At 43.8% G+C, this 14,385-nt stretch overlaps 1 protein-coding gene across 2 annotated transcripts in view; it reads left to right on the forward strand.

Annotated features, from left to right (window-relative positions):
* The window catches only part of LOC121836126, a 151,738-nt gene extending 145,135 nt beyond the window's left edge, over nucleotides 1-6,603 (forward strand). The window contains exons 3-5 of one of the 2 annotated variants that reach the window (XM_042290884.1): nucleotides 547-594; nucleotides 4,157-4,195; nucleotides 6,366-6,603. In XM_042290884.1, coding sequence (XP_042146818.1) covers nucleotides 547-594; nucleotides 4,157-4,195; nucleotides 6,366-6,539 — 261 coding nt within the window. In that variant the 3' untranslated portion in view covers nucleotides 6,540-6,603. The remainder of the gene's footprint in view (nucleotides 1-546; nucleotides 595-4,156; nucleotides 4,196-6,365) is intronic. The other variant, XR_006077789.1, reaches the window with a different exon arrangement.
* The last annotated feature ends 7,782 nt before the right edge of the window (nucleotides 6,604-14,385 follow it).

The following is a 14,385-nucleotide window of genomic DNA, read 5'->3' on the forward strand; positions in this document are numbered from 1 at the left end:
TTTTTCCTCGTCATTTCAAGAGAGCCTGCTGGTTGCGGAGTAACAGTGCATGCGGGCCCGAGGAGTATGCTGGGAAGCCATTCGATGTTAACATTTTGAGATCCTAGTTAATCAAGTGTGCTTATGTCCCTCGTTCCAATGCCTTATTCTCGGGATTTAATCCAGAACGGTAGTATTAAAACCCAATCAAAGACACAAGAAAGCATGGACCAAAATATCGACTGATTGCACTAGGAAGCCCAGCGCACGCCCGACTTCCGGGACAGACATCGAACTTCCGGTGGCTTCACTTGCGCCAGGCTCGGAAAGCAACTAAGCGCCATCCAACCCCTTATAGTAGAGATCAGTGGCGACAAACATACAAAATATGTTAAAAAGAAGCAGAAAAAACACCGACCAACATCTACTGGTGTGATAAATAAAAATCAAAACCGCAATGAACACTAATTTCTGTCATTCTTTTTGTGTGTTGGAACTGCTTTTATTGACCCTTTACACTCTCAGTTTCTTTTTTTTTTTTTCTTATATAGTATTGTTTCTTTTCAGACTCTCAAGTGGGCTTATTGCGTCCAAAGAAAAATGCCCAAACGTAACGTGAGGATCAGTTTTGTCTCCTTGCTATAATTAATATAGAAAAGAGTTGCTCTGCATTCATGGTACTACCTGACAGCTTAGAAAAAGCGCGGGGCATGGTTTATGATCAGGCCACTTGCCTCGTCAATGACTTATCGGGCACAATCTCGTTGTCTGTAGATTAATTATAAGTTGCTCAGAACTCGGCCGTGCCCCAGTTTTTTAAGTTGTCAGTGATGCTAAAACACGTGTTCGGAAAGATAGAAAATTGACATCATACGACGTGAATAGATATACACAAAAAAAAAAATCGTTGCACTATATTTTCGAGACACGGCGCCGAGAGAATTTATCGTACAAAATAGCAAACAGGCGCTCTTTCGAAGATATACACTATCTAATTATGTGGGAGACAACTTCCTGCTGTGACCGGTTTATATATATATATATATATATATATATATATATATATATATATATATATATATATATATATATATATATATAATATTTTTAGTCAACTAAATAAGGATGTCAGAATTTACTATTTCTGTCCCATTTTCTGCGCATTTCTGTCGCCCGTCTGTGCGATCTTTCGTGAGTATTTCTGTCTAGTTACTAAAGAAACACTAAATTACCACATTAAAAAAAAAAAAAAAAAACTGCCTGAATAGGACACATATGTTAACATTCTTAGATTACACGAAGAAAGAGCTTTTAACGAAATTTTAGCTCGCAATACTTAATTTGTAGCACGATGACGCGCTGTTCCTTCCTGCTTTTCTTTCGGTATGATGTGCCAAAATAGAAGCACGTTTAGCAATGGCTTCTAACTCAAAATTAACTTCTAGATGTAAATGTTAGTCAGCATTTTTTTTTTTTTTTCATTTGAGAAATTTTATTTTGTGAGCTACTTCTGCAACCCAGGCACCCAAACAGTCTTCGAGAGTTTGAGCTGTTTGCAAGCATGCTTTTATTTTGGGTCGACCTGTTGAACAAAATGTATTGAAACTTAAATATCCCGATAATTGTTTTTTCGGTGAAAGTCTAAAAGTTTGAGAAAATCTTTATTTTTGGAGTTCAGATTTGCTTTGAAGAGTATCCGGTTAGTGCAGTAATAAATGTTCACTAACAATTAATTTTTCACCCGTAGAAAAGTTTAGTGCGCTATGTGAACCTGACATAATATAGATGGGGCGTGCAATCACGCTTGCCACCATGACATATTTTTGTTTAATCTTTTATGCGCCTATAGTCGGTGACAGGTCAAGAACGAAGTGGAAGCTCCTCCCACCCCTTTCCACTTCAGCGGAGCGAACAGTGAAGAGGAGGTCTCCTTCTCTCCAGCGTTCGCTCTACTAAAGCGGAAAGGGGTGGGAGGGGCTTCCACTTCGTTCTTGACCTGTCACTGACAATAGGGGGATGACGATTTTGATGACGACTTGGGCAGGAAGGAAAATATTGAAGTGAGTGTATGTTCAGAAGGTGTTTCTTTTCAAGACTTCTCAAAACACAAACTAAAAAAAAAAACAAAAAAAAAACGGGAAAGGTATTACATTGAAGGTAATATTTTTTTTTTTTTTTTGCTCCAAGAAGCAAAAAAAGAAAGCTGCAAAATCAATGAAAAAAGTTGCTGTCTGTATGTTTAAACAGCCGGAAGTTAGTCTGCCTCAACTGGCAACTTGTCTTTCAGCTTAAAGATAAGCAATTTAGTCAGTGCAGCACAACCACGCAGTAGTGATACACGACCGCGCGCCCATACGACGCTCATCCAGATCGAAACGGGCGGGGTGGGGATTGAACCCAGGATCCCTGGGTTCTGCAGCGCGAGATTTCGCTCCACGTGCTCCGAGCTGGTGTACGCTAGCCCACTCGGCCACCAATCCCCCAATCATACAAAATGTTATACACAGGGACTGTGTAACATTGGGAAGGGCTTTCGCGTTTTACTTCGCGGTATTGAAGGCATAATAGCCGCAGTGGATGGCGACTTTGATGATTCCATCTCCACCACGAAAATTCTACAGAATAGAACAATCTCAGAATACGCGGCCACCTTGAGGTTTTTGTCACAGACAGGTGCACCAATTCCGGGAATGAAAAGTTTACCTTTAAATTTTAGTTAAATAGACAATCGACATCTACATTTATCCTTTTGCACTTAGTGTTCGCCTCGAAGCACAATCGAAGCCCAAAAATGGATTCCGCCTGCCTCCTATATTGGTTTTCTTTTTATTGCAAAGAAGAAATTTTTTTGAACACCTCAATGAGGCTCATCCACAATCCTGCGCGATACCTTATCGTGTTCGTTTTAGAGTCCACGTCACGTCATTCCCAGTCTTGCCTACAAATGCAATAGGACGATCGTACCTGTTTGTCACGTCAACCCCGCCTATAGGGCGGGGTTGACGTGATGTGTTGTGATACGTATAGTATAATACGTGTCACAAGGGCGCATCGCTAGATTTTTTACGTACCCCGGCAGACAATATGGGCTCGAACAGCCTATCCGGCCGGCATCTCCACTCCCCATAAGCTCTGTGAACTCTCAAATCGTCAAAGAACCCGAAGTGTGGGATCTCAACTTGGCGTTGCATTCCTATTTCGGACCACAGCTCTCAAAGATGATATAACCAGCAGGAAGGACAAAGACGCTTGAGAAACTGCTTCAGTTTATTTTGTCCGCGATAGTACCACACATTGCGGAGGCCAGATTGGACACGATGGCTGTAAAAGCGTTCAACCCGGACTCGTGTTAAGACGGTCAGAACACGAGTGCTTCGTGAGCCCATCGCTGACGCAGCACTCATTTCCAATCTTTGCCCAAAGGCACAAGAATCTTGGGGAAGGGACATTTCATCAGATATGGCTTGGAGATTATTGAGTCATTCGCCATGAACAGCGGAAACGTCAAACGTCGTGTGTTTCTGACGAAGACTGAAGTTGAATTTTTCAAATCAGAGACGACTCTGTCGACCTGACTTTGCATTTTATCTTATCTTGCCTTCCCTCCATCCTCTCTTCTTAGTTACTCTCTCTTTCCTCGATTTTCCCGCCTTTAATCGGTTGTTCGCTATATATCCCTTGCTACTTAAAAGACTTGGCGGCATCGTATTCGTCCTGCATGTTGATTCCTTCTTCAACCTTGGCTCACATCAACACCGCTCTTCGTTCATTAAAACTCCGAACACGAAAGAGGCTCCAGCGCAGCCCCTCACACACAGGCGCTCTTTACCACATTTCCTACAAAAAAAAAAAAAAAAAAAAAAAAATTAATCAGTGCAATTTTGACCACATTGAAAAGATTTTTTTTATGTAACAGCATTTTACTACAGTTTCGATAGTACATTACTTGCGTAGGTGGATACCTGTGGTTTTTTTTTTTTCGTTTATTATTATTTGCGTTATATTTGTTGCTTACCACACGGAATGTCTCGAACTGTTTGTGGGCACATGAAAGTAAATAATATTAACTTATTATAGTTATTATTATTGCTAGTAGTATTATTATAGCTGGTGTTGGTCTAGTCCTGTGGGTGTGAACTTCATAACGACTTTGCTTTTATTTGCTCCTATCTTTCAGCCTCTGTTCAAAGGCAACTATATACTAAAAGCCGTCGAGGTAGGTTTCTTCTTCACACGCATCCCGTAAGAAAGAAACGTCCGCAAAAATATTACGAGAATATCGTTGTGCGGCCGTAGAGTTAAGTTTTTGCGAATGTATGACGACGTGTCGGTATTATTAGTAATTGTATTCTTAGCACAGCTCTGGAACATTCAAAGGCCCCCTGGGACACTGTGAGTGTTCCTGCAGGGTGCCCGAAGGATGTCGCAATTTGTCCCAAAATAAGACACTGGAGTGTTTGGCCTGGGTCAGGCTGATTTGTGCCCTTAAGGATGTAAAGACTTTTAGTGTGCACGATTATTCACACTAATGCTATGGTCACACAATCCGAAAAAAATCCAAAAAACACTAACCGGAATTTTTTTTTTTTTTTAAATTTGGGAACATTGTAAAATTAAATACCGAATTTCTTAGAACTGAAAATCTTTGTGTCTTTATTGACCTCGTTTTGTTCGCGCTTTTAACCTTTTGATTCAGCGTGGACCAACTCGCCTATACCCAAGTTTTAATGTAACAAAAAATAAACTCCGGTAAACCCCGAATTTTTAGCAAGAAAATAAACTCCGAAAACACGGAATCCTACATATAATAAACAGTCTGCTACATAGTGAAAAAAAAAACAAAAAAACATAAATTTTCTTTTAGTTTAAGTAAACTTTGCAATATTTGCTTGAAATCAGGTTTATTTTTATCTAAATCACTGTAGCTCGAAAGTTGATTATTTATGGTAGCATGTATTTTATGCGTTGCAAAAAAAATTCACCGATCGGTCCGATCTAGTTTCAGGGAACCGTTTTTGCACATCCGATCCTGTAAACGGTGGGCCGTCCGGTACGAACTGCGCATGCGCCAGTCTTCTGCGGTAGCGCATGCGCACTTCGTACCGCGGACGGCTATTCGTACCGTATCGAATCTGCGAAAGCAGTTCCCTAAAACTCTGTTCTATTGCGAAGTACGGTAAATTTTAGCATTGCAATTAACATTTATTTAATGCAATCCCGCCATATAGGAACAAAAATGACTTGGTTTCTTGGTTTGTTAAAGAAAAAAAGGTATATTTGTTTCATTTTCTGATTTTCTCCCCCATACTTTTCCAGATTTTTGCTCCTTTTCTTGTTCTTCTGACAAAGGAAGTAGATAGAAAGCCCAGCGCTAGCGATTGTCCGAAATAGGGCTGCTTTTTGTTCGCGTTCAGCCTAAAATAACTATCTCTTCTCCGATTATTTGATAACAAATATAAGCAAAAGCAGATAGAAAGAAGGCACCAAATGATAAAGAAATGATAAATATGGAATATTTTACGGGATTACTTTTGAGGGACACATTTTGATTTAAATCGTCATACTAAGACTTTTGTTTGATCTAAATTATGATTTAGATCAAAGTATAAACAATCTTTATTTGACTCACCCTTACCCGCAAACAATGACCGAGGCGTGTCACTTCCGTGTTTGTGTGTCGGTCCTGCCAAATTGATTACACAAAAACTGTCTGTTGTTCGCAGCACACGTGTGTATGAAGTAATCATGGTTCAAACATGCCTGAGGTGGTCCCGCACATGATTCTACCATCATGTCTGAAGCGAACGCCGCGTGTATTACGTCACCGCAAAGACAAAGCGTCCGCATGCATACACCTAGAGCCACTAAATGAGCTGAGCTTAGAGTATCGGCACTCTGTTCCCCGATGTTGTTGTGGGCGCCGCCATTTTGGTTCGTATGCAGAGCAGACGCAACTGCCGATCGTCATGATTCAAAAGTGCGACTTCCTTAGCATTAGATTCGGTGTTAGGAAGCTCATATAATATTGCTTTGCTCTGTCGCGAACTGTTGAAACATTTCTGGAGGGCGGAAAAGCGTTTCTTGCGATTTCAGATAAAGCTTCAGATATATGGCAACCCTGATTTTAAGACACAATATGGCCAAATGTCGTTGCTGCGAAGCGTAGCTTATTTAGTGGCATTACATACACCAAATCAGTTAGTTCTCTTACGTCACGCCACTAGAGTGGCGTTTCCGTCGTCACTGCGCACGCGCAGACGCTTCATCTCACGATCGGGTATCTGCCCAGACGCAGTGCGCACAGGGATAGTGTGGACAAACGCGGCTCTGGTTTGCATCGAGCATGCTGGTGTGTATACCATGCTCTTTGTCGCGAACCCTCACAGAACTGCGCCGCCACAGAGGGGAAAATCAGCGGCGACGGCAGTTTCGACGACAACGACAGGAAAGAACCATTGGAGCCAGTCCAGCCTCGGATGGGCAATGAGACAGCAGTCTCCGAGGAAGCCGCAGCAGCATTCCCTCACATTGAGTCTTCCACCTCGGCGCCGGGTCGCTAAAACTCTCAACGCTGTCGGTGCAAGCGATTCCGAAGACGCTTTTGTCCCAGCGCATTAAAAGCTACGTCTCAAAGAGCATAAATGTCTTTGGAAGTAGTTTGTCGCGTCGTAGTTTTGTGTGAACCGTCCTCACTCGAGTACGACGGACCTTTTGCAAAAAATTAAACCGCGTGCGAAACGCGCAACGAATTATAAGAGTGTCGAGCGTGCTCCTCCTTGCTCCCGCAGCATCTACCACGTGACACTGAAGAACTATTGAGAGAGAAAGGAAGAGAGAGGGCGTGGTGGGTGTACAGATATGTTTTAAAAGCCGTGAAATCTATACTAACGCGGTCTTCGCAGGGGAGTTCTATACGGACAGGGGGACGTAAAGATAGTTTTTACTGTCGCAATAAGTAGGTTAGTTAACTATAATTTATTACATTTTTTTTTAATTGTTCAAATAGAAGAAATGGGTTCGATTAGAAACTCTCCGAGTGTCAGCCAAGAGCGTGGGAAGCATAGTGATTCGCTAAATTCACCCCTCGTGCAACGTGCCCAAGGCTTGTGTGGCGAAAAAAACACACACAAAAAAAAAAACGCGCATTTGTGTAGCCTCGAAAGCATTTTGAAAGTCTAAAGTTGAAAAAAAAGAGAAAAAAACAAGCTATGTATTGCAAGGGCGTAGCGCGGAATTTTCTCCGTCACCTAAAGCAGTCTTGTATCCGTTACTCGAAAAAAATAATTGCTTACACTTACAATTTCACTCGGTAAAAAGATACTAAAATTAGACTACTCGATTACTTGAGAAGAAAAGAAATTGGCCGCTAGTTTTCCGATTACTTGAGATATTCAAAACGACAGACACTTCCACCGATTTGAAAACGGGTGGCCCCTCGCTGGATTAGAATCATCAAACTCCAAAACTACTTATCTTTCGAGTCCCCAGATTTCGCTAAACCATCCTGCTGTCGTAGACTGGTTTCGACGCTTCCTTGGAACGACACCTAAGGGCGCCATCATAGAGGGGAACAGAAAAATAGCGAGGGTTACTTTAATTTCAGTACTTCTAGAAGTAATGAAATTACTCATGTGGTTACTTCCTAATAAATGTATTCAAAAGATTACAAAATTACTCTAAAAACTAATTGATTACAAGTAATATGATGTATCGTAACGAGTACCGCGCAAGCTTCTGTTAAAAGGAACCAGAGCGGGGTGCACATTTGGACGCGGGTGGCGCGTCGTCGGTCCGCTGTTTGCTGAATGAACAAGAGTCCCTGCCGAGTGATGACGTAGCGCTCGTGTCCAATCGGCCGCCCTCGCAGGCCCCTTGTAGGTGACGTAGCAAGATCGAGCGATTCGGCCTTGTATACATAAGAAACGTTGCCTGGCCTAGCCTCGTCGAGCTTCAGCGAGTTTGCCGCTTGGGGCGGGTCGGGAATTCACTAACGATGACGTCATCCGCCGGCATTGTCCTCTAGGTGGTACTGCCCTAGCCCGCTTGTCAGCGCGTCCATGTTATATACAGCTAGTTCCCAGCATTCCTTTCGGCGCGGCGAAAGGAGCGGTATACTCTGTTCGGAATGTCCATTCGAGCCTTTCGAAGAAATATCGAACCACCCAGGTACTTAAGAATGTGTGCTTTGTGAAAGTATCGTTAGAAAGGCACACCTTTATCTATACATTACGGCTGGGCGAATGATCGATTAACTTACCGATCAGTCGATTAATGATTTAATCGCGATTGATATATTTAACTGGTTTATCGCTTCATTTTTGGCCAAAAAAATGCACCGTTTTCACCACGGAGACGTGAAACAGTACACCAAGATTTGGATGAAATTTTTGCCTAAAATATATTGTAGGGACGAAACTTGTGACTCGAAGCAAGTGCATGAGGTTATGTCTCGAACCCTTCAACGCCGCGTGAGTTTCCGTCTGAGCTCTTTGCCTCAGCAAATGTGAATGTCTTTGGACTCTTCTATCTTCTCAACTACACATCAAGGCTGATTTATAATTAAACTTGTGCATGAACTGCGCCATTGCATGAACTGCGCCATTGGAACCAGCCTCTGCTGCGTCACGCGATGACAGCGCAGCAGAGGCTGGTTGCACTGTTTCTCCACGGGTGCGGTGCCGCCGGGGCCGAGATGCGCTCCGATAGCAAACCGACACTTAAAAACCCGTCGAATTTGTGCGGTTTTCCAGAAAGCCGTAAAATGCTGCTCGTACCTTCTAACGTTCTGCAATTTGTTGATTTTTTTTTTTTTTTTAATTATGCTGATCCATTTTCTATTTGAATCCATGCCCTTAAACCTAATATTAAACAGTTAATTACGCAAAAATAATTAACAATATAATTATCCCGGACTTTAATAATTTTCCTAAATAGGCCCCTGGCCCAGGACCAAAACGACACAAGCCTTTTTTTGTTGTGACGTGTAGTTTTCGCAATATCGAATTTGTCCACCTTTCGTGAAACACCCTGTATATATATATATATATATATATATATTCTTTCGGTGAATTATCTGTGACATTACTGAAAACTGGATTTATATGAAACCGGGAGCGCGAACAGCGAGATTCATACCTCATATACAAATTCTAGAGAAAGGAATAAATGAGAGTCTGGGAACACTTGCATCAATAAGAGCATTAACCTAGACTACCCTTTTTAGTGCTACGGTATTTTCGACTGGAATTGGACCACGTGATTATTGTATTACGACTCCTATATTGTTCATGTTATCTTCTATGAAACCGTGCTGTTCCCGTGCTTTTCTCCTACACGCGTGTTTTACGTCTCATTAACCACATCTCCACAGAGGTACCCTCCCCCCTCCCCCCCCAACCCCGTACCCTCTCTTCTTTTTTTTTTATTGGAAGACAGGGCAAACATGTTTTTGCAATTTTTTGCTTTTTCGGTTTCCTTGACACGCGCGGCGCCCCATGGATGACCGTCGCGGGGATGCATTGGCTCGTTGGGGGCCATCAGCCAAGAAGACGTCGCCCGTTCACGACCTATTGTAGCCACTGTTGTAAGCGTTCAAGCGCACTTTGCATTTCGCTGCCCCGCAAGAGGAGCGGGCTCAGGTCGAGTTGTTTGCTATGTAGCAACGCGTACATCGGGTATACTTCTTTTTTTCCCAGTTCTGAAATTTTTTGCCGCAGAAATATGCCCACACGAAGCCGAGTCTCTCGGCGAAACTGTCGATTAAACTTCCGCTGTTTGTTGTTTTTTACCGTGAGTTTTTCACTTCTTTATATATATATATATATGAGTTCATCTGACTTTAAAAAAAGTATTTTACATGGAAACGAACGACACCGATTAATTAATCGATTAAAGGGAGCCAATTCATAGGGTTAAAATTTTTATATCGACGCCCAGCTCTAGCATATATCCAAATGTTTTTTTTTTTCTGTTTTTTTTTTTTTAACAAGAACGTATGGTTTTATTTGTTCTCTGGCAACTAACCAGTGTCTCAAAGCACGAGAAATTTATGGGCTGTGATGTTTAAAAATTTTAAGAAGAGCGATGAGCTGAAATGTTCGTTCGAATCTTGTGCTTCGTACGGTAATAAAAATATTAACACTCAATGCATAATTGTATTCTTAAGCTTTTTATGTAATATAAAGAAAAATGAGAGGATATTTTTTCTATGAGAAGGCATTTTATTGCCAAGTCTTCGAAATTTTAATGATATTGTACGAGTCACATTCAGGGTAGTGCCACATTTGAATTTTTTATATATTAATCTCTGAAAAGTAACTCGCAAAGGCCAGTCAGAACTCCTCACAATAAAAACGGCTACGCCACAAAGCCGAGATTATTAAATCTGTGAAACAGGTCGCAGACAAAACATCCTCCGCTCGTAAAACAATGAATCTGCTGAGTTCTAAGAATTCAATTTAGCATCGGGGCGTCAATAACTTATTGGATTTTTTATTTACTTGTTTTTTTTTTTTTATTTATTTATGTAGAAACGCGATCGATAGGAGCGAATAAAAAAACACCCTCAGAGTTTTTTTTAGACACAATAAGCGAATTTCGCGAATTGTTCGTGTTTAGCATCGAGATAAAAAAGTCGGTCGAACTTGTCAAACTTCTTGAGCCAATTTTCGGGAATTGATTGGCCGTGAAGCAACATCAGTCGCAAATATGTCTGTACCAATGGGCGCGACGTTAGAGTGTACTAGAAGGTGCGAGTGGGACGAGCTATAGGCTCCGCTCATGCTTTCAGTTGCACCTCGAAATGTGGAAATTGATCAGGTGGAAACCAATCCACTTTGATCGCAGCGCCACCTCCGCTGCGATCAAGCAACGACGCAGGTCAAGGTTACATGGGCAATGTAGCCCCCCTAGGGGCTAGATTGTATTTTCTATGATTTTGACGTCAGACGTGACGTTAGAGCACCACGACACGGCGACGCCAGGCCGTCATCGTCGACGACGTTACGCGACGCCAAACTGCTCTCGTAAGGCCGTCCGGACATCACGTCGCGTCGAGGCCGACGCCGTTTGGCGACACCAAGTCGCCGTTGTAACGCGGTTGTGACATCGCGTTGAGGACGAAGCCGTTACGCGACATCAGTTCGCCGTTGTGATGCGGTCGTGACATCGCGTTGCGTTGAGGACGACGCCGTTAGGCGACATCAAGTTGCCGTTGTAGCGCGATCATGACGTCGCGCGCCACATTGAGGATACCGAGGACGTGGTCGTTGATGCCGACGTTGACGTCGACGCCCCACGCAACGTCAAACATCGCTATGGCGCCACGTTAGCGTCGCCCTGACGTCATCGTGAACGTCAACGTCACGACAAAGCCTTGACGGCGTCTAACGTCGTCGCCTTCGCCAGCATCAACATCGACGCGCAGTCACGATGAAGTCTTGACGTCGTGTAACGTCGTCGACGATGACGTCGACGTCGTAAAGCTGTCGGGACGTTTTCGTGACGTCGAGTTTCGTCATGCTGACAGCGACCAGGGTGTAAGATAGACAGGTGGGGAAACGGCCCATATAAGCCTACCGCAGCGCCGTGACCGGATTGTGTACCCGTCTGCTTGCGGGTACCGCCGATTTGCGACAGATGGTGCTGCGGTGAGAAGAAAAAAATCGGAATCGGATTTGCGTGCAACTCCATGGGAGAGTACGCAAAATAAACCGAGAGCACGACAGTCCTCCATTGAAAATCGACGAGAAACTATCTCCGTCAGTTTAGCCGGTCGCCACCGGTCGCCCACCCGGAGTGAGAGTTCGCGGTGCTCCACATAGATGGCGCCACAGAAAAAGAGAAAACCAAGGAGGACACTAACCGGTCGCTCAATTGGCTCTCGTTTCCCCACCTGTCTATCTTACACTCTGACAGCGACGTTAAGCGCGATCCAAACCAACGCTTCTTTTTGCGGCTGTAGGTCGTGCGCGCCCCGGATGTGACGTATTTCGTGACGTCGCGCCGGTTCTTCGCTTCTTCCGGGCACGCATAAAAAAGTTGGTCGATTTCAACTTCTTTCTTAACGCGCACAAAAACGCGCGGTGACGTAGTAGGGCGCTCCTGTGTCCCGGCCAATCGGCGGAGGGCAAGCTAGTTCCGGCTCCGCGTTTCTTCGCCGTCTGGCCGGCCAGTCTGTCGCAGTTGCACTTTACTTGCTTGCGGGTATGGCTCATAGTTATTATAATGTACGCTAGAGGTTCAACTGGCGCTAGTGTGCTGTTTCAAACGGACCTTTTTCACATACCGTCGGCACCAGGTGGTGCCTGCACGAACTAAAAATCGAGGAAGTGACTTACCTGCGCTACCAATCGATAATGGGAGCTACGCTACCAGTTCCTTCGCTCTCTGAGCAGCGGCGCCTGCCCAACAAGACTTTAAAGAGGAGCATCCATGTCTTCCACCAAAACGTCGTGTTTTCCTTTCCGTCGACGTTCTTTTTTTGTGTAAAACAATTATATATATGCTGCAGTTACGTGTTCTACGAGCTGATATACAGCCTCCTTCCGAATTTCCTCGATTTTTCGTTCCGACTTCTGCCGCTTGGCATCGGGCGCTCTCGCGTGCGCAGAACGCTTCTTGGAAAAGGTCCCCTGAAGCAGACAGCAAGCAGTCCGAAATTGACTTCCGGTAATGTATTTCTATAGAAAAAAGCGAGTGCATTTTTTCTCTGCGCTCGATTATAAGAGCAAATATCACGAATAATTCGTACGTACTAGGCACATTGAAACATTTCCCAGTCACGCAGATGAAATAATTGGTCAGTTACGGCGTTTTTATTTTAAAATCGTGGCATGAAAAACGGTGCTAAAACCGCTTCGTACATGTATTTATGTGCACTGTCGGACACTGTTAGCGCGAACACGGCGTCGGCGCTTTCCAGTATGGGGGATATACGTTCCAAACGAATGAAGGACATGTGGAAAACCGAGAGAGACGGCAAGAACTACGCAGTAACACTGGATAAGTAACTCTTTGTGCTTGCGGACCATCAAAATAAATTGAAAGTCACGTAATATGGTTCGATTTTCAATAAATAAGTACTTGTTTATTTTTTCTGCTCATGAGTATGTGCGAAGATGCTTGTTCTGGGTTCAAATCATCACCTGAGAACAGGTGCCCGATAAAAACTGCCCGACATAGGAAATAATAAGAAAACACACCTTTCGTAGCCCACGTACTTTATTCTTGACGTTTCGAACGTTTTGTTTTTGTTTTTTAACCACTCGTAAAGATACACGACGGGGTCATTTTCAGATAGTGACAGAACGGGCATGTTAGCAATATATAAGCACCAACGGAATACTGGCGAACTTTGAACATACTCTACATTCCTTTCAATTGTTATTTTGCTTAGAATCGTCGCTCGTTTCTACATACCTGCCATGGAACAGAGGTTTGGGCCTGAAATATAGCGAAGTTTAACATCGTTCAGCGGTAAAGAACAAAATGCTGTAACTAAACCCAATTCACTTTCACAATATTAATAAAGGTACATACTATCCGGTACAACCGAAATAACAAAAGTTATTCATGTTATTTTACGGCGAAGAGAGAAAATTCACGCGCGTTTTCCCATAGGAATTCACAGGAAGACTGGAAAAGTAGACTGCATGCTGTCTGCTCCAATTTGCAACCGGGAGTCCCGTAGACACTAGCGCCAACTGAGCCTCTAGCGTTTATTGTAATAACTCTATGATATGGCTGCATCTATGACTTTTTTCCCCGTTTCCGACGCGAGGAAAGTGACCGCCAGAGTGCGCTCGTGCCTGCGTGCGCGCGTGCGCGCTTGCCCGAAGCTGGCCCGTCCAAACCAAAGCGCACGGTTCTGACTCAGAAAGCGCGCCGGAAACAGCAAAAACGTCACGAAATACGTCACATCCGGGGCGCGCACGACCTACAGCCGCAAAAACAAGCGTTGGTTTGGATCGCGCTTTAACGAACTCACACCAAGCGTCCTTATGATGTTGCATTGACAAGGCGAAATCATCTTGACGTCCCGTGACATTGTCGTCGTCGTCATCAACGTCAACGTTGGCGTCGTCGTCGTTGTCAACGCAATATGACGTCAGAACGCAGTCTGGATGTTGTGTAACGCACGTTGTCAACATCGATGACGACGTTGACATCAATGCGTCGTCCTTATGTCGCATGGCGTTGTGACGAAAAGTCAGATCGCGGTGTCTTTATGTACGTGACGCCTGATGTCTAGGTTGTATAAAAAATATAGTCCAGCGTTCTATCGTTTTTATAACCTTGATCAGTGTGCCGGTCGAACTTGGCGTTGAAACGAAACGCGTTTTTCATAAAATGAGGCTAACCCAGACAACTTCGTTCGTAGCGCCCGAGAGGACGCTACGAGCCAAG

This window comes from Ixodes scapularis, unplaced genomic scaffold (genome assembly GCF_016920785.2).
Source record: "Ixodes scapularis isolate PalLabHiFi unplaced genomic scaffold, ASM1692078v2 PGA_scaffold1__304_contigs__length_218370807, whole genome shotgun sequence".
Lineage (NCBI taxonomy): Eukaryota > Metazoa > Arthropoda > Arachnida > Ixodida > Ixodidae > Ixodes > Ixodes scapularis.